The sequence below is a fragment of the Oreochromis aureus genome, linkage group 10, assembly GCF_013358895.1.
Source record: "Oreochromis aureus strain Israel breed Guangdong linkage group 10, ZZ_aureus, whole genome shotgun sequence".
In the NCBI taxonomy this organism is placed as follows: Eukaryota; Metazoa; Chordata; class Actinopteri; order Cichliformes; family Cichlidae; genus Oreochromis; species Oreochromis aureus.
The window spans coordinates 13,492,511-13,512,301 of NC_052951.1; the positions used below are offsets into that span (position 1 = coordinate 13,492,511).

General features: G+C 41.1%; 2 protein-coding genes across 5 annotated transcripts in view; one reads left to right on the forward strand and one right to left on the reverse strand.

Moving 5' to 3' along the window:
• Window positions 1-796: 796 nt before the first annotated feature.
• Window positions 797-12,583, forward strand: LOC116336247 (calpain-5-like). 2 transcript variants are annotated; one of them, XM_031760083.2, is made up of 14 exons: window positions 797-1,041; window positions 1,676-1,859; window positions 2,807-2,989; window positions 3,156-3,287; window positions 4,279-4,487; window positions 4,611-4,803; window positions 4,888-5,078; window positions 6,152-6,229; window positions 6,323-6,518; window positions 6,613-6,735; window positions 8,695-8,897; window positions 9,348-9,469; window positions 9,566-9,702; window positions 10,190-12,583. In XM_031760083.2, the coding sequence occupies exons 3-14, from the start codon at window positions 2,825-2,827 to the stop codon at window positions 10,358-10,360; spliced, it is 1,920 nt and encodes a 639-aa protein (XP_031615943.1). In that variant the 5' UTR covers window positions 797-1,041; window positions 1,676-1,859; window positions 2,807-2,824; the 3' UTR covers window positions 10,361-12,583. The 2 variants fall into 2 exon arrangements, with proteins under 2 accessions (XP_031615943.1, XP_031615942.1); XM_031760082.2 differs by lacking the exon at window positions 1,676-1,859.
• Window positions 10,861-19,791, reverse strand: part of LOC116336249 (serine/threonine-protein kinase PAK 3) — a 52,358-nt gene continuing 43,427 nt past the window's right edge. For all 3 annotated transcript variants that reach the window (XM_039618738.1, XM_031760085.2, XM_031760084.2), the window contains 10 exons: window positions 19,258-19,413; window positions 19,002-19,176; window positions 18,309-18,372; window positions 17,239-17,287; window positions 16,204-16,316; window positions 15,296-15,413; window positions 15,020-15,119; window positions 14,635-14,831; window positions 14,364-14,501; window positions 10,861-13,678 (listed from right to left, as the gene is read on the reverse strand). In XM_039618738.1, coding sequence (XP_039474672.1) covers window positions 13,589-13,678; window positions 14,364-14,501; window positions 14,635-14,831; window positions 15,020-15,119; window positions 15,296-15,413; window positions 16,204-16,316; window positions 17,239-17,287; window positions 18,309-18,372; window positions 19,002-19,176; window positions 19,258-19,413 — 1,200 coding nt within the window. In that variant the 3' untranslated portion in view covers window positions 10,861-13,588. The remainder of the gene's footprint in view (window positions 13,679-14,363; window positions 14,502-14,634; window positions 14,832-15,019; window positions 15,120-15,295; window positions 15,414-16,203; window positions 16,317-17,238; window positions 17,288-18,308; window positions 18,373-19,001; window positions 19,177-19,257; window positions 19,414-19,791) is intronic.

Genomic DNA, 19,791 nt, shown 5'->3' on the forward strand with positions numbered 1-19,791 from the left:
GCTTTGACAGCGCTGACCTCGTGACTCATTTACTGAAGAAACCATGAGACAACGCTTTCCTCATTAAAATGTTCACTATTTAAGTCTGCCTCCCCCCCGTTTCTACCACAGGAAGTGTTTCCTTCTTTTTAAACAATCTCTGTCATATGGTGTGTGTCTAGATATCACCCCGCTCACTGATACACTTGCTCACATCAGAAACTCGTCTTTGGTATTTTCTCATATCACAGCTAATCCAGATGATTTATTGTTATTTTGAAAATCTGTTCAGTTTCTTTTTTGGCATGTCTCCTTTACTCCTTCGTGGATTTACCTTATTAATGTTGGCTCAGTTTGTCCTCAGTTTCGAGCCTGGATTTAGCCACTCAAGATTTTTCTCGGTCAGGGGAAGTCAAAGTGTTTCTTGTGCTCTTTAAGCCCAGAACACTCAGTGCCTGCCAGTTTGTCTTATTACCACAGTTCACTTAAAGTGCAAGGATAACATATGGCTTATTAGTTATGTTTATTCAATTAGACATGGTAAAGGTTAAAGAACAATAATGCAAGTTGTTGTTTTTGTTTTTTAGCAGAGATATGCAACACTACATCAAGGAAACACAGTGTTTCGATGTTTGTTATATCTAAGTTTTAATGTTAAAGAAAAAAAAAACAGGGCAGGTTCATACTTGCTTCACCTTAGTGGGGCTGGGTGGTAGTACCGAAAGTATTCAGTTTCAGTCCCCCACCGTCCCTCCCACCTTCCAATCACCATGTCAGCCTAACACCTCCTGCTGCAGAGGTGCTTGTCAGACCAGTTCTCAGGCACTGTGTTATGTGTTACTCTTTGCGGAAGCGCTCGGTGCTAAAAGTTAAAACTCAAGAAACGGCATCTGGTTCTGAAAAAAAAGTTATCCAGATTGCATACTTTATGAAAAGGACCTAACAACTTGCGGTGTCGAGTTTGGGACTGATCTTTAAACAGCTCTCACAGGAGCTCTCACAGGAGCCCCCACGGGACGATTGGATGTGTTTGAGCCCATCACTGCAAGGACAAGACGACAGGTGAGTGTTGCTCTTAAGATTTTAAGCACTTAAGTGCTTTCAGTTTTAACATTCAACAAGTATATGTGGTTTACTGTGGATTCATGGGATTTACTGCATCTGTGTTTTTTTAATTTAACTGAATGACTCAGATTTATTTTTGTTTTGGCCAGCAGCCATTTTTACTGTAACACACTGATACCATTGAAAAGTAATTTTTTATAACAATATAATAATTAGATTTACCCAGGCACAAATCAGCATAAACTCAGACTATAAAATGCTTTAGTTTTTTTTTTTTTTTTTTGGTATGAAACTAAAACACTGAACTGTATCTCTAACAACACTGACACGTGCCAGCAGATATGCCGGATATGGGGGGAATGTCAACTGCCATTCACATATTATACAGATTAAAAGGACAGTATGAGACATAATCTTGCAAAGTGCTGTTGAGAAACAAATGTTTTCCTCATGTAAACACTTATAGTCCCTTTAAAAAAAGAGTAAATGGAATAACCAACCAAAAATAGCCTGTCTGAGTGTATTAGCCAGGAACTCTCCAACCGATAACAGTCACACAAGCACAAACTCACCAACAACTCTGTGTACTCCCTTACCCACAGCCACAGAATGATTTATTAATCCATTTCAGAAATCTGGGAGTCATGACATCACAAAGTATTCGGGTCAAACAGTAAAATGCCAAGGCGATAAGATCCAGTGCCGTAAGAACAATAACAACCGGGGTGTGGCTCTCAGCCACAGGCAAGTACAACACCTGGAAACTTCCTTGTTGTGGACCAGGAAGTTATAGGTGTGCACCTGCTGTCTGAGAGGTATAGTGCAGATATGTTTTCTTGTCTTCCTTGAGTTATCTGTAATGATTTTGAACTTTATAGAAAAATCTGAAAATTCTCATTCTTTAAGTTTTGGAGTTAGGTCGATTCTTTCTGTCTGCCTGCTAGATCTGTGCACACTCTAAATCATTTTTCCTGTCCTGTCCTGCCCTGTTTTTTTTTTTTTTTAACTTGTTTGATTTTATAAAGAAAGAGTAACAAAGTGTTTCTTAATTCAACGCTTGTTGCTTCCAGTAAAGGATATTTGGTACACTGTGGTGTGTTATTCTTGGCAAAAATGAAATATCGAGCTTTATCAAAAATAATTATTTTGGCTCATGCTGACTAAACACAGCACTCAGAGGTTGACATGAGTGGGACAAAGAGTTCAAGAGTCGTTCCCCGGAGAAAACAGCTGTGATGATGATCACTCCCTCTGTCACAAAGTAAAATGTAGCCTTAATATAATTAATATTATTCTCACAATACGAGCCAGTTTACATAAAGTCTTTTGGCCACAAATATTGTTACTGCTGTTGATCTTTGAATGATATGCAATGTATTTTTTATTTACTTTCTCTTAAAATTTCAAACATTATTGATGGATCTAAATCAGTGTAAAACACTTGATTCAAACAGAAAACTGCAGCTCGTTAGATGATTAAAAATCCCTCTATGTGTTCTAACTGTAACGTTTTCATTTCCTGCTTTAGAATATAGTTAATAAGAAAGTTGCATTTTGCTATGTAAACGTTGTATCCTCATCAGTAAACCTAGACTGTGTCGAGGGACTTTGGGTCAAAGGTCTGTCTGCTATGATCTGGAAATGAAACAACACTGAGATTTACGAGAACAGTTTCAGCTGGATTTGCCCAATAAAGATCAGAGTTGGGACCTCCTGCCTTTACAAAGTCTGAAAATGTCTGGTGTCTCTCATCGATCTGCAGCTGTGAGGCTTCAGCACGATGGTCTCCTCTGTGAAGCCGTACAAAAACCAGCACTACGCTGACCTGAAGAAGGACTGCATCAGGAACAAGAAGCTGTTTGAGGATCCCGAGTTTCGAGCCACCAACGCTTCACTCTATTATAACAAACCACCTCCTGGTAGGGTAGAGTGGAAACGACCTGGGGTTAGTAGGCAAGGCTAATATCAATCAAGCAGTCCAATTATTTTCCCGTAGACACGTTTGTTTTTAAGACAGCATGTAAGAAAAGAAAAAACTAAACCTATAATTATACTTTTTTTCAATACTGTTAAATTCTTAACAGTCTGTCATGTTATTTTCTCTGTTGTAGGAGATAAGTCAAAAACCTCATCTGTTTGTTGAGGGTATCAGCTCCCATGATTTGAACCAGGGAGTTGTGGGAAACTGCTGGTTTGTTGCAGCCTGCTCTTGTCTGGCCTTGAAGCCAAAGCTCTGGCAGAAGGTGTGTTAACTTTGTTGCTTTATTCTTAATGTGGGTGTCGAGGAGTTGGTGCATTAAAGTTGATAACTATACATTAATAAAACTTAAATACTGTAACTATAGCAGCAGTGGCTGCAGGGTATTCGTTTCAGGAAGGAAGTTCTCCCATGGATATATTCAATATATCTGGCAGACAAACATATTATACTGTACTGTAACTTTGCTAATAGCTAAGGGCAAAGGACTACAAAACCTGAGAGAGACAAAATTCAGCTATTTAGAAAATTGTCTGTGAAACTTGACTGTAGTTGGTTTATCTTTTTGTTTTTTCTTAAATAAAATACAAATCAAAGAAGAACAGGGAAAAGAGGGAAACCTGAAGAGGAACTGGAGCGGCTTAGTGATGGAGAATAAATGTCAACCAAAAAGTTTTAGTCCTTTGTAGAAATCTTTCACCTTTTTTCCACATTTTAGTTGCAAGAAATGAGCGGAGGAAGAAAAACTAATAGTGTGAGGATACATCAGCTATGCATTATCTGTCACTTATTTTGTCTTACCCACTCCACATTATATGTTCTCAAATCCCTTTTGTGCAGGAAAACTAGAGAACCTAATGGCCAATTCTTTATTGCAGCGTTATGTGATTTAAGCAAACAGACCATCAGTGCCATCCACTGCAAACGTTTGATTTTATACCACACATAAAACACTACAACAGACTCTCTGCTAAAACACAAGAACAACAGATGTGGTAAATTACACCTACATTTACTGGTCATGAGCTAATGTGAACTAAATAGGCATGCTTCCACTATACTATGTAAAACTGCAGATCTTTTGTCTGAATTCTGCGTGCACTCAGTGCTTTATGAGCAAAGATGTAATTTAAAGGGTTTTGTTGAACTCGTTATAGTGTATACTAAACTATAGTATGTTTATGTTTTGGTGATTTTGTTCAAATCGATCTGTTGTGGGCACGTTTCATTTTGGGTGATGTGGCATGGCAAACCAGGTGATTCCTGACTGGAAGGAGCAGGAGTGGGATGACAAACACCCCGAGAACTACGCAGGAATCTTCCACTTTCAGTTCTGGATCTTTGGTGAGTGGATCGACGTGGTGGTCGATGACCGACTCCCTACGATCAACGGAGAGCTCATCTACTGCCACTCGAAAGACCCCAACGAATTCTGGAGTGCTCTGCTGGAAAAGGCCTATGCCAAGTCAGTAAACTTTAAACAGCCTGATTGGGGGGGGACACTCTTACTTGGTTTAGTTTTAGGTCCCGTCTGCATTTATAATGCTTTGAACTAAACTTCTGCATTTCTTACACCATCTGTGCCCAGGCTCTCTGGCTGCTATCAGTCCCTTGAGGGCGGAAACACTGGTGATGCTGTGGTGGATTTCAGTGGAGCTGTATCTGAAGCCATCAGCCTAGAGGAAGGGCAATTTTATAAGGACCAAGGAAAACAAGACAAGCTTTTTGATGACCTGCTGAAGGTGTACGACCGAGGAGGAATCATAAGCTGCTCCATCAGGGTCTGTGCTGTTTCTGAATATACACGTCTTTGTGTTTTAAGCACTTTAAACATGCCGATAGTAAATGTTTGCAAAATATTACAGGCACAGCCTCATGAAATTGAGCTCAAGATGATGAACGGGCTCGTGAAAGGCCATGCGTACTCAGTAACTGCAGTGAAGAGGGTTCGTTTGGGTCATGGGCTGCTGGCCTACTTCAAGAATGAAACCATTCCTCTGATCCGTATGAGAAATCCCTGGGGTAAGATTGAATGGAAAGGAGCCTGGAGTGACAGGTGAGCAGGAAGCTTGTTATAGTTAATTTTGTCTGTGCTATGTGTTCTGATTTCAGCAGACACTGTGCCAAAAAAATTCCAAGCCTTTTTAAATGGAACGCTGTCTTCCTTACAAACTTGTTTTTGTGTTTTTTGGATTCATAGGGAAAACAGAGCTGTGGTTCGTTGGTTCAAATATTTCAATGACATTTAATTTTATTTATGTAGCAAGTCACAACAGATGCCTCAAGGCACTTTACATTGGAAGATGAAGAAGCTATAAAGACCCTAACAATCAGACCCAGCCTTAACTATATTCTTTATCAAAAAGAAAAGTTTCAATACTAATCTTAAAAGTAGGGAGGGTGTCTGTCTCTTGAGTCCAAACTGGGAGCTGGTTCTACAGTGGCGTAAAGGCTGAAGGCTCCTCCTCCCATTTTACTTTTAAATACCTGAGAGACCCCAAGTAAGGCCCCAGTCTGAAAGCAAAGTGCTCCAATGGAGTATACACTAATGCAAGGTCTTTAGGATAAGATGGAGAATGATTATTCAAGTATGACAGGAGAAGAATTTTTAATTTAATTAATTGATTCTTTATTTAACAGAGAACCTGTGAAGAGAAGCCAATATGGGACAAATACATTCTCTATTTCTAGTCCGTGTCAGTACTCTCGCTGCAGCATTTTGGATCAACTAAAGCCTTTTTAGGGAGTTTTTGGGAGAGCCTGATAATAATGAATTACAATGACTGAGCCTAATAATGCCAAATAATGACTTCTTCATGGCAAAACCTCCATCTGTCTGTAATTTAAATTTGTAATGTAATTTAATGTTAGGGCCATGTGGAAGTAGAAGTTGTTGGCTATTACTCAGGGATGTTATAGCATTTTAGATTGAACTATTTACAGACTTTTACAGAGCACAATAAAAGGAGTTTCAGGTATTTTTATTTTTTCAATGTTACAAAGTCTCTGTGGAAACTTTTGCAACTGGCTCAGATAGGCAATTTTCCAAATATGAAAAAATGTCTTTTGATCTGTGCGTTGTTTGTAAGCGCATTAAACATTCTGCCTTGCTTTATTGTTGTTTGCCAGTTCTGAGGAATGGGCAAAGGTTGGTGACACAGAGAGGCATAACCTTGGCATCACAGTGGAAGATGATGGAGAGTTCTGGTAAGTGATGAATTTCCTCAATCACAGCACTATTTCAGGACAGTTTATCCCACTTTTCCAGATTTTAATAAAAGATTCCGTTCAAATCTTCAGGATGTCATTTACAGACTGGTGCAAGTTCTTCACTGATGCAGACGTGTGCCGTGTCATGAATACTTCATTGATTAGCGTCCATAAGACTTGGCATGAGTACGTGCACTTTGGCAGCTGGGCCAAAAATGCTGACCCACTTCTAAACCGCTGTGGCGGCTGTGCTAACCACAAACAGACATTCCTGCAGAACCCGCAGGTACAGCAGGCTCTGGATGACCTCTCTCCTCAAATCACCTCTGTGCATGTATGTGTACACATCTGTGATGACTCCATTTCAACTTCTTTTGCAGTATTTATTTGATGTGACAAAGGAGACAGATGAGGTCCTCATCTCGTTGCAACAGAGAGATATGAAAATCCACAGACCTCAAGGTCACGGAGAAAACCTTACCATTGGCTTTGGCATCTTTAAGGTATCCCACAGTGTCATGTAACCCTTCCATATGTGGGAAAGACTGTGTTTGTGGGAGATGTGAAATGCTTAAAATATAGCCAAACATGTCATACTCATTTGTCAGAATAATGTCTGCTGTGTGTGCTGAGTTTGAGGGGACTTTCTTCACAGTTTCACAGCTATTGTAAATGTTTAAAGTCCAAAGCAAGTCAAAATGTGTCACATTGTCTCAATATGCAGGACTAGAAATGAGGGATAATATTACGGTGCAGTCCCACATTTAGTGGAACAGCTCATTATTCTTGTCTGGAATGAAAACATTAATCAAACTTCAGTTTATTTTGGTCAAAAGCAAAGCAAAGCCTTTTCACCCCATCCTGGCATCACTTTGGTCAAAAAAAATCTGGTTTGAATTGACTTTCTCTTCTCATTTAATGACCAAACAGTGATAAGTTTGTTTTTTCCAACAACTTACACTCCTTGAGTGTTTTATCAGAACCAAAACAGACCATTTCAGCAGCGTGGACCATAAATGATTAAACACAAAAAGGTACCACATACTTTCTGTGATTGCTTCAGGCTGAAAAGCAGCGTGGGACCGAACACCAAACTCAGATCTTTGTGATGATTTCAGACGGCTCGGATGCCTGTGTTGTTGTGCAGTGGTGTGCAGGGATTATTTATGACTCATGTGTTATGTCTGCTAAATCATAACCAGGCCCCCCAAAAAAGCTGAAAAGTATGAAATACATGGATACACTGAGTTCTGAAACAGACACAAGATACAATAAGTGCCGATCGCTACAACCTGGGATATGTTTCAGAAACAGGTTTAAAACTTGATGTTGTCCTGCATGTTGCGATTAGATTGTCACCTTTAAATGAGGTCATGAAACCCAGTGTGACAAAACTGACAGCCCGTTTCCTATAATGAGACTTTAGTTGACTGAGACATGGCAAAGTTCAGACACACACTGTACACTATTATCACGCTGATAGAAGTGCTGGCAAAACTCTGGACAGGAATGAATATCAGCCCCATAAAAAGCTTTTAATTAAAAGAAAGAAAGAAAACAGAAACAGCCTTGTGCGCGTGGCCCACTGTGGAAGTGAAATGTTAAATCTTTATTTAACCTTTCTCATGTATGATTATCATACAAGTAATGTGTCCTCTTCCTCTATCTGGCACTTCCTCTAAACCACAGATGTTACGATTAGATTCCTGTCTGCTTTGTTTGTGGTTAAAAAAAAAAATCACATTTAATGCCACTGTATTTTTTTTCAAAAACCAGAAGAAAGAAGCCGATCAGTCTGCACAGTAATGCGCGCGTTAAAATTCAATTATTGTTTCTATTTTGTGCCACCAGGAGGCAGAAAACTCTAAACGTGAGTTCCACTTCTCTTTACTGCGCTGTTTAAAGACGTCAATTAAAGTTTATGATGAACAAGAAGAACATGTATTCGTTGACTCTGGCACAAATTCAAATTTAGTTTAATTAAGTACAAAATTAGCAAAATGCACTTTAAAAGTCATTTTTCTGCCTAGGTACTTTTTGGATTACTATGATACAGGTGCAGCTGACTGAGGTGGAGCTGCAGGTTTTGCTCCTTCATGCAGTAAAAAGTGCAGTTCATTAGAGTTCAAGTCACCTTTAAGTATAATGGGTATAAATTAAACAGGGAAAAATAAAATTCTGCTACCCAGATTTGTTTGTATAGTAGACGTAATTTATGTAATCTTGTATATTTTTGCTACGTTGTATTATTTTGATCAATTTCTTTTGCAAGCTAATCTTGCAGTCAAGCTCACCCTGTATGCCAAGCTGCATTCATTTTGAGCGTACTATATGCTTCTTAGGTGATATTTTCATGTGTCACTTGTAATAACATTTCCTTTGAAATTTAGTGAAGTAGCTCCAAACTGTGTTGCACAGGATTTTCGTAAATTGTGCTTACAAAATATCAAATTCTTTTCCAGGTGGAGCTGAACAGGAAGTACCGTTTACATGACATTCTGACCCAAAAGTGTGTAAATACGTCAACCTACATCAATGCTCGGACAGTGTTCATGAGGATCAATCTGACTCAGGGCCGATATGTCATCTTCCCCACCACCTTCCAGCCTCTTACGCTGGGCGATTTCATGCTCCGGGTTTTCACTGATGTGGAGTCCGGCTGCAGGTAGGACAATGCCGTAGATGTGAGGTCAAGCCAACAACAGTGTGTAGCTGAGTTTGCTGAGTTTGTCAGACAAAAATGTAATATTAATAACTCTAAAAAATAACGCGCTTATCTGGGAAAGTGACTGATGTGGGAGCTGTTCGTTCGTTTTTAGAGATGAATGGGAATTCTCCAAGAAAACATTCAAATTAGTGTTTTGGGAAATAGGGATCCTTTAAATGTGATTTAAAGTAATTTCTATTGCTTTTCTTGGCCAAATATTTTATTTTGCCAGATTTTGTTTTGTTTCTTTTTGGCACAGCAACTCATAGTCACTCATTAATAATACAGGTCATCCACTCAGCCTTGTCTATGAATCATAGGTGTAATGTTACTGTTCCACTCTTTCAGTTTGCCTCTAGTAAGAACAAGGCCACATTGCCAACTCTTAACTCTTCTCTACTCTCACAGGGAGCTGACAGCGGACAAGCCACAGGTAAAATGCTGGAGTTCAATCATTGGTTACCCACAAGCTGTGTCTCATGTCTATGTACATTCAGCTGAGGGGCTGCAGAACCAGGACCGCACAGGAGGTTGGAGGACTTTCCACAAGTTAAACTTTCTGCTACAACACTTCTGTTCAGCGTGACGAGTCTTTAATCCACCAGATCTGGTTCTCTTTCACGCAGGTGCAGACCCCTACGTGATCATATCATGTGAGGGCAAGTCAGTCAAATCCACCATCCACAATGACACCTTAAACCCAGAGTTTGCAACTAGCGGTGTTTTCTACAGGAAAAAGCTGAGCAAGCCCATAACTGTGCAGGTAATGTGCAGTCTATCTCATTAGTCCTGCTTCATGGAATTATTCTCAGTGACTGGTGTAGCAAAGGGATTTCTCACCTCTGTCCTGTTGAAACTATGGCTCTCAGACATGTCTGCTTTTCAGAGATCAGCGTTATTTTAATCCCAAAGACTGTAAAGTTTTCATTGAAGAGTTTGTAAAAGGCTTCAAGAGCATAAGAAAACAAATTTCCCAGCTTTTAACAGTGAACAAACCTTCAATTTACCTGAAGTGTACACACAATTCTGCATCAAATGTAAATTAAGTGCTGTCTGTGCTCATAAAAGCCAAAACAACAACAATACATTTTTTTTTACACCACTAGCCTAACTTGCATATTGGACCAGGTCTCATCCTGCATGTGCAAATCTTAAATTCCTAATCTGTCGAATGAGTGAAAACATTTGTTTTGCCATTAAATTTCAGAGTGTGGAGATAAATATATTTCAAACTGACTGTTTCTCCTCAGGTGTGGAACAGCAACGCAGTGAAGGATGAATTTATGGGCCAAGTCGTGTTGTCCGGGTCAGTGAACGACCCCACTGAACCTCAGAGGCTTCAGCTCAGAGATCAAGGACGGCAGATGCCCGGCATCATCGGCCTAAGGATCGTCACCTCGGTTCAGCTGACTGCCATATGACCGGAGAGAGGGCTGAATCCTTTCTCAGCTCCAACGTGAACATATTGTGTAACTTATTTGACAAGCATCAAAACCAGCAGCGGGATGCACTTATTTGTATGAAGGTGAATTTATGTGAGCAGGGTACTGTCACAGGACAAACTGAAAATCTCTCCCTTTTCGTTACTTTTAATCTTTTTTTTAAAAAATTCATGCTTTTATAAGTTATATATAAGGTTTTTATTTTGATGTGTTTGTAACCCCGATTATTCTGATATGACACTGTGAGAAACATGGCAGTATTTGTCCTTCAGGCCTCACAGTTACCAAGATTGCTGCCTGTACAGTCGCCTTTTTGCAGAGTAACGTGTTAAATGCTACACCTGGTGTTACACGTATGCATTCCTCTTCTGTTTCTTTCCTCCAGCAGTTTACAATCATGGTTAATTCTCATGAGTACTAAGAAAATCCTCAATGGAACAAAAATTAAAAGAAATCCTAAGACCAAACACTGCTACGACTCTGGTTTTCTTCCTCTTTTTATTTCAGTCCAGTTCCCAAACTGCAATATTTTGTTGTTTTTTTTCCTTCAGTTTTTTTTTGTTTTTTGGACACTCAAGACACAGCCATGCACAATTCAAAGTTCAAAAAGTCTATTGCTTCAACCACAATTAAAAATAGTTTATCCAAAACCTCATTTCCCCTTCACTCATTTGTCCGTTTCCAAAGATGGGGGAAGGCCTGCTGAGGTATGCCAGATGGATCAGCAGTTTTACAAAGCTAGACAATAATAAGAGTAGTAGTAATAATAATAATCATAATAATAATAAAGATAATAATTTAAAAAGTAACATTTTTTGTCTTTGTTCCATTCTCTTGATACACATTAATAGAGGAATTTTCACACCACGTGTACAGGTTTACACATTCAGAAGATAGGAATGTACAGGAGCAACCACAGAAAAGGGGGCACGTCAGCGGTGTCTCTCGTCCCGAAATTCACCTTTGTGCTCATAGTTCAGACCTGTACATGGGGCAGAGGCCAGATGTCCCAGGGCTGGCGAAGCTTCCTAACAGGCCACCCACACCTACCACGCGCACTCACACACGCACACACACGCACAAACACTCAGCAGTGGTATTCAGGACAGACTGTGTGGGCCCGCACACAGAGTGCTGCATTCATCGGCTCTCTGTCCGGATGAAGGAGTGTCCGATAAAGCCCAAACAGGAGAGGTGGATCCAGGAGTGCAGAGACGGCGTTTGTGTGTTTGCTTTTCTCTCTTTTTTTCTCTCTTCTATTTCCAGGGTGCAAAACAATTATCGATACATACCGTAGAGCAACCTGAATATTGTCGTTTTAGGTTACATAGTTATGAAAAAAAAATGGGGGTTCCCGTCGTATTTACATACATACATACATATCCTAACAATCTTAACCTATCTGAAGATGACATACAGTGTATAGTTTGTTTTACATGCATGGATTCTGTTGCATCCTCCTGTCTCACGTCACTCCTTCATCTTCTGCGCTGTACAGTGGAGGTACAATATGACTAAGCAGCTACCCTGCACCTCAAAGTCAAGGTGGACAACACGAGTGAGGCATCTTCTAGTGCAGATTGAGGTAGCCCCCTAACACACACACTCACGCACGCACACACACACGGGGGGGGATGCTACATGGGAAATGCCCAATGAAGGCAGCAAATACAGACACAAAATCTAAACTTCTGTACAGAGGAGTGAGTTTAAGCAAACCCAGTATGGAAGGAATGATGGCGATCAATGTGAACCTCGGCTAGGGTTTTCAGCGCTATAGGGCAAGGTACAATCATAAAATGGCACTCCCTGCTTCCTGCTTCACTCCCTGGATAACATCCCCCCTCTTTATGATCAGACGCACGCCCAAAAGGTGATAAAATGTAAATATCATGGAAAGAATTTGCATAACATCCGATTAAATGAGGGGGAAAAAAGGGAGAAGGGAGGACGGAAGGAAGGGAGGACGGAAGGGGGGGGGCCGCTGGTGGTCAGTGGCTCATTGGACACAACACATGCATTTGAAGTATTTTCCCTTTATGTCGTGTTTGTCAGTCTCAATTGGATAAATATATTTTTTGTTCACAGCATTTGTTTGTTAGGTGCATCTTTTTTTTCTGCTATGTGATTGAGGACACTGTGATTCTTGGGGCATCCTTGGGTGTGATTTAGTGTGGCGCTGGACCTCCAACTTACTGTAGATGACCGTCTTCTAGGATGAATAAATGACAGATTTCCATAATATAAACATCTCAAGCACACAGCTCTGGCTCTGGTATCAGTGATCATGTGTGTCTGCAACAGGAAACACAGCCAGTATTACAGAGAAAACTGCAGGCAACTGTCACCAACTCCAAGTCTTCACCGATATGAAATGGATTAATAAAGGGTGTTTAAAGCTGGCATAGGTCATGTGAAATTATTCCTGACTTTTTCCCCTGTAGTGGCACCCCTACTACACGCATTTACAACACACACAGACACACAGAAAATGCAAAAATATTCCACCTTGAGATGTGACAGTCTGCAGAGGAGTAGCTATGTTTTTTTTCCACAGAGCCATAGTCATGCAGGCAAAGGCTGGGTCCAGAATCACGCTCTCACATCAGCCAGTCACTGCAGGTGCAGCTGTGGCCCGATGGTGCACCATGAAGGGAAGGACTGGAGGAGGGAAAACCAAGCCTAAAGCTTGCCAGGGAAGGAAGTTCAGGCTCTTCAAGTTTAGTTTTTTTGTCTCTCCTCGTCGCTCTTGGAGCCTCTTCTTGAAAATGAGCACGCTTTCTTTTCAATTTTCTCATGGGTTTTTTTTTTTTCGGTTTGGGAAGCAACCGCCTCCCAAACAGGACGTACGACACAAAGAAATGTGCACAGTTTGTATACGCGCACGCAGGCCCACACACCCACACACTCACACACACTTGTGATAGACTGCTCTACATGTACAGAGTGCTGGAGAAGTAAACGGGGAGACAAGGTCTTTTCAGCAGCATGGGCCGAGACGCTGCAAGGCCAGATGTCCATCCTACATTTGAGGCCTGGGGGTCTTTTGTCCTTGTGCTGTCACTGTAAGTCACACAAACCCCTCCTTGTGCTGTCACTGTCACGTCACCCGCCCCCCATACACCCATACACCCAAGCCCCTGGATGTGATGAAAGCACTCATCGCAGGCGGGGCTCCAGCCTCGGGTGCGGACAGAGAGCACATCCTTAGCGACTGCTGTTCTTTATGGCTTCCTTTGCAGCTACAATCAGGGGCGTCAGGCTGGATAGAGGCTTTGCCAACTTGAGGAAAGAATGCTGAAAATGCAAAAAAAAAATTTTTTAAAATGTACCTATGAATCCAAAGTGTGTTGCAATATCATAAAAATAAAATTATGATTATTAAAACAAGCATAAGAGTAGATTTAATATAGTACGCTTAGAATCATATTATTCAATTCAATTCAGTTTTGTTTATATAGCGCCAAATCACAACAGCAGTCGCCTCAAGGCACTTTATATTGTAAGGTAGACCCTGCAATAATACATTCAGAGAAAAAACCCCAATAATCATATGACCCCCCATGAGCAAGCACTTCGGCGACAGTGGGAAGGAAAAACTCCCTTTTAACAAGAAGAAACCTTCGGCAGAACCAGGCTCAGGGAGGGGCGGGGCCATCTGCTGCGACCGGTTGGGGTGGGAGAAATTATTATTATCATTATCCAAGAATCATTATCCAGTTTCCAGGGTAACTAACAAAAGTTGATAACCTAGTACATGACCTGCCTATCCAAAAAGATAATTTTGTTAAAAGAACAAGGTGATGAACGCCATAATGTAACACTTTCAGCTTTAATTGTTGGTGCTCAATTTGGTTTTGTGCAGTAGTAAGAATTACGGCTTGTTTACACCACATCACTCACATAGTTGGATATATTCGTCAAAGTGCAGCAGATGGTAGTGTGTCTACATACTGTTTATTTCTCAAGTCTCTGTTTTTACCTGGAGCAACTCCTTGGCAGAACCTCTGCGGTCCACATCCATCTCCAGACAGCGGTTGAGGAAGTCTCTGAACACAGATGACAGTCTCTCTGGATTCTGCAGCTCTGGAGTCCCGTTGGTTGCGATCAGGTAGAGCGCCTGGAAAGATGATCGCGGTCAAACATGCAAGGGCCCCAGAAAAAAGACATCTGATTATTTTATCTCCAAGTAAACTGTAAGAACCACAGACGGCTACTGAGCCTCCGTGTTGTGGCTGTGCTTTGTCTCTTACCCTGAGTGGATTCTCATTCAGATAAGGTGGTTCTCCTTCCACCATCTCTATCGCCATGATTCCCAGAGACCAGATGTCCACTTTGGGGCCGTACGCTTTCCGAGTCACCACCTCTGGTGCCATCCAGTAGGGCGTTCCCACCATCGTGCTGCGCTTGTTTTGCTCGGGAGTGATCTGAGCGCAGAAGCCGAAGTCCGCTGCAGGAAGTGAGAGAGAGGGAGACAGAGAGACGCAAGGGTGTTTTAACATTGAGTCGTGCATTTCTATTCTTTTTATTTGATCCCAGCAGTCTTTCATTTAACACAACACAGGGTCTCTAAACCTGATTATACTCCACACTAAAGCCAAAGGCAAATTTTATTGAATAAAATGAATAAATGCTTACTCAGCTTCACGGATCCATCCATCCCTAAGAGGATATTGTCACTTTTTATATCTCTATGAATAACTTGGTTGGAGTGTAGAAAGTCCAAAGCTTGCAGACACTGTGAAGAGAAAAAAAAACATTACTAACTTCACCTACAAAAGAAGGTCTGCGTTCAGGAAAAATTTAGACGGTGCTTTTCTCTAGGCTGGGTAAAATGCGTAAACTTGTCTACATGAGTCCACCTTAATATTAGGGTCATCTGGCAGTACTGCTGATCTAAACTTGGCTTCTTACCTCTCTGCAGACTGCTGCAATCTGGCCTTCGTCCATGCAGGTCTCAGTCACTACATCTGTCAGCGAGCCTCCAGCCAAATACTCCATCACCACCCAAAGCTCATCTCCTACCAGGTAACTAATAAAAGCGAGAGTGAGAGACACATATTTAATATTTCTTTGGCAAATCGAGTCTCAAGCCTCGCCCAGAAAATGAGATGACAGAGCAGTCTACGACAAGAAGCAACAGCAAAAGCATGCTACCGCTAGCTGTGGACAAAGGGACAAAAGCAATAGAAAAAAGGAGCTGAGTGGAGCAGATGCTCAAAAGCTGCATGAACTGAGTGCCCGTGCTGAATGCTTATATGGTTTTACAACAGTAGGTGTCAGTAATGCCTTAAGATGAAATGAGACCACCATTAGAAGACGAACAGCAAGCAAGAGGAGGAGATGAGGAAGAAAAGGATCTGAAAAAGGAGGCTGAGAGGATTTTTCAAAGTCATTAAGGTAACTTTAATACATACTAGGCCCAAATTACTCTACAGTCAACTGCAGTTCAAAGAGGACAATGCATGAACTGTTCTGATCACAGATCAGCTGCTACTGGCAAAGTTATATTTATACACTCACACTGCTGGGTAAGTTTACTTGTAAACTTAAGTACTAACAAGAAATTGTAGTGTAATCTTTGGTTTTTGGAACTAGCAACATATGAAGTAAGTAGGTGACTGCATAGAACGTGAGGCTGGAATAAGAGGAAAAAATCTCCACTACGACTCTTCAGCTCATCAAGTTTTAACTGTGTCCAATGAAGAAATTAACAACTAGAATGAATTACCATAATTAACTCATTACACCTACGGTGTAGATTTAACACAGAAGCATAAATCTTTCTACTTATTTCTGTGACTCTACAGGTGAAAACAAACCTGTCAAGGTAGTTCACTATGTTGGAGTTTTTGTTTTCCCTCATCACCAAGATCTCATTGATGATCAACTCTTTCTTGGGCTGCTGCTGCAAGTTCATCTGCTTAATGGCCACCTGAGAAAACAGACAAGATATACTGGGTGTACAATAAGTTCCCCTGATGGTTCGGTAAGGAAAAAGAAACAATATACAGAATGTTAATGTTGTTAAATAAACTCCTCAAAAAATTAAAGGAACATTTCAAAAACAAAAAGTCTTGCTGGATAAGGATGCTGCATCGTTTGACGGAAATGGAAATTATCAACTTAAAGACGGCTGAAATCAAAGATCCTGAAAATTAAAGTGAAGCACTGATGTGGCAGGCTAATCTATTCTGCTGAATTGTCACTGCAGAAACTCTAAATGCTACTCAGTAGTTTGTGTGCCCCCCACGTGCTTGTATGCATGCCTGACAACGCTGGGGCATATTCCTAATGAGACGAAGGTGTCCTGGGAGATCTGTGTTCAGTTGGATTTAGGTCAGGCAAACGTGGGAATCAGTCAGTGCTATCATTCATCTGCTAGGTATTGCCTGCATACTCTTGCTGGGTTTTGTCATCCACCAGGAGGGAAACAGGACCCATTGCACCAGCATTGGGTCTGAAAATTTACCGGTAGTCTGTTTCTGATTGTTTTGGTCAGAGACATTCACACTAGCATCCTGCTGGAGGTCATTTTGTACATCTGGCAGTGTTCATCCTGTTCTTCCTTGCTCAAAGGAGCAGATACCGGTCCAGCTGTTAGGTTGGGGACTATTGCCCTGTCCAGCTCTCCTAGAGTAACTGCCTATGTCCTGGAATCTCCTCCATGCTCTTAAGACTGTCAATGGCACATATTGATGTGTCATCCTGGGAGCCTTGGATTACCCGTGCAACCTATGAAGGGTTCAAGTATCGCTTCATTCTAAATGCAAAACTAGTGGGAAAAAAATGTTAGAAAAGACTCTGATTATAAAGAGTTCCTTTAATTTTTTTGAGCAGTTTACAGTCTGTTATACCTCTTGGCCGGTTGCTATATCAATGGCAGTGTACACAGTCCCAGACGCTCTGTAAAACACAAGATCAAATTACACCAGCACTGCAAATAGTGGTGACTTTTTACATTATTCAGAGACCTTCGGAATTAAAATATGAGGTGTGACAAAGAAGCCCCGAGGGCAGACTTATATAAATCAGGTTTTACTTGCATTACATCAGACTGATCTCATGTTCAGAGTCACTATCTCATAGACCTTTGCACTGTTGCACGAGCAGCTGCTAACTGTAGTGTGTTAGTATGACCAAATTTCCTTTTTCCTTTTCTTTTGATATAGAGACAAGTCTAAAATTAAGTTGTATTCAAATGATGTTATGAAATTGTGAATTAACATAGTGGGGAAAAAGTCCACACTTCATGCCAGAGATGTTTTTTTGGTTCTTCTTAATGAGCTAGATTTCCTAATTTAAACCTTAGCAATGACAAGCACACACACTTGCTTCCAATAGCTGCTCAAAGGAATGGTATGCAGCCAATCTGTCCTTATTAGGAAGCATAACTTGTAATACAAGAAAAAACCTCCACTGTGAATTGAGGCTTTGTTTTCCCCCCTCTGTCTCTTGCTGTCAGCTACACCTGTACAACTCTGAATAATGAGGCACATTTTTTTAAAGTTAAAGTCATCCTGACAAAGAATAAATATACAATTATCTACTGTTTAAATAAAAGCTTCCTGATCCAATATGGAAAAGGTGAGCGCGTCAGAGCCGATAACAGCAACACCACTTTTATCTGTGCATATGTACAGGGAGAGTGACAGAAAGCCACAGCGTTAAAAAGAACAAAAGACAAGGAGAGATAAAGGGAGAGACACAAAATGGCAGAGCTAATCTGGCTCTTGGCCTTTTCGGGATAGAGTTTTCATTTCCTCTCTACTTATTTTTCTTCCAGTAATTCAGCCAAGTTCCCCTCTGCCTCTGCCCCCCTGAAGTGGTCACTACAGCTCCCCATCTCCTGCAGAGGCTGGCTGTTCCTGAAATTGCTCTATTTCAGTAACTGTGACGGCTGGTTGATGATCATGGAAAGACTTACCCTTGTCCTATTTTCTCGAAGCGTGTGTACTTCTTTTTGGGATCCCCCACACTCACAATACTCCCTGAGACAGAGAGAAAGCAGATGTATAATGATTGTCCTGTACTGTGTGTATCAGTGCACGCTGTCAGGAGACGCTTCATCCAAACACACACAGGCACACAAAAAAGAAAAAAAAGGAAATGTTTTTATGCCCTTTCTTTTCAGGCAGACCCTGCACGGAGAGCTTATGTACACTCATATCTACTACACAGAGCTTTCTGGGTATTTCAGCTAAAGTTGCATTGCAGAGATGGGAGAAATCCACTATTCCATGTTCTTTTGAATTATTCTACTAAATATAGAGGTTGCGTACTAGATGTAATATATGGAAAACAGCCACTGGAAACCAAACGTTCAGCCTCTCTTTTTAAATCAGCACACAGCTCAGGCCACACACACAGACACAAATCGACACAGATACACATCAGAGCATTAGCTAGTGCCGAGCACAAAAGGTCACGTCCTCAGAGTTGTTATAATGAATATACAGATTTTAACCTCAAAGGAGTTTATATTTTATATTTTTGTGCTTGGCAATGATCATGAATGCGATTGATTTTGGGCAAATAGATGAGGCTGTCTTTCCTAAATTTATCCACAGAAGTGTGGAGAGAGCAGTGCGTAAGAACATGGAGCTGTAACTGTACATACTGAGTCTCTCCAGAATCTCCTCATCTGTCATTTTGGACTTTTTCTTCTGCCGGTCGGTGTGGCGATACATTGTGTTGGGCGTGTTCTCCGGCTGGACCTGCGACTCCGGTGGAGTCAGCACCTCTTTCACGGGGGTGGGAGGCTTTGGTGGATCCATGACAGAGCGCGTGTAGATCTTCAAGAGAAGCAAGATATCAGAGGAGTTGCAGAGGTATCACAGCGCAACATATCTGCAAAGCGCACAATGCCAACTAACAGATTTGGTGTGTTCCGGTCGAGGGGCAATGACCGGGGGCAGTTCGTCGTCGTCATCCTCATCGTCTTCCTCTTCTTCCTCCTCCTCTTCCTCCTCATCCTCCTCCTCTGACACAGGCGGAGCAATTGGGGGTTCTGTTGTTGATGTTTTGGCACCCTGCAGGGTAGAGTTAGAAGTCAGTGTGGATGTATATAGATGTATGTGGCAGTGAATGAAAAGAGAATGAAAAGAAAAGTGCAGATTCTTAAACGTATCCACTGTTTTTTGTTTTACAGTTTTGCTTTGTTACTGTCTGTAGACCCCAAACCAGCCAAAGTGCAGGATCTGATTCTTGGCCAGTTCAGGTGCAACATACATACATAATCAGATTACTAAAGGCCAAAAGTACGTCGAGACTAATAAAGATAGCATTCAAAACTGATTTTAAGTTAGCTTGCGATTAGCATGAAGCCAAAACAATTTTCAGTGACACTTACATGAAAGCAGCAAAAACAAATCAGGATTAATTGTCAGAAAAAAAATGTTAATAGCAAA

Coding starts and splice junctions, on each gene's coding strand:
- LOC116336247 (XM_031760083.2), top strand. CDS start 2,825: ATGGTCTCCTCTGTGAAGCCGTACAAAAACCAGCACTACGCTGACCTG. Junction 8,898..9,347: donor GATGTGGAGTCCGGCTGCAG/GTAGGACAATGC, acceptor CTACTCTCACAG/GGAGCTGACAGCGGACAAGC. Junction 9,703..10,189: donor GCAAGCCCATAACTGTGCAG/GTAATGTGCAGT, acceptor GTTTCTCCTCAG/GTGTGGAACAGCAACGCAGT.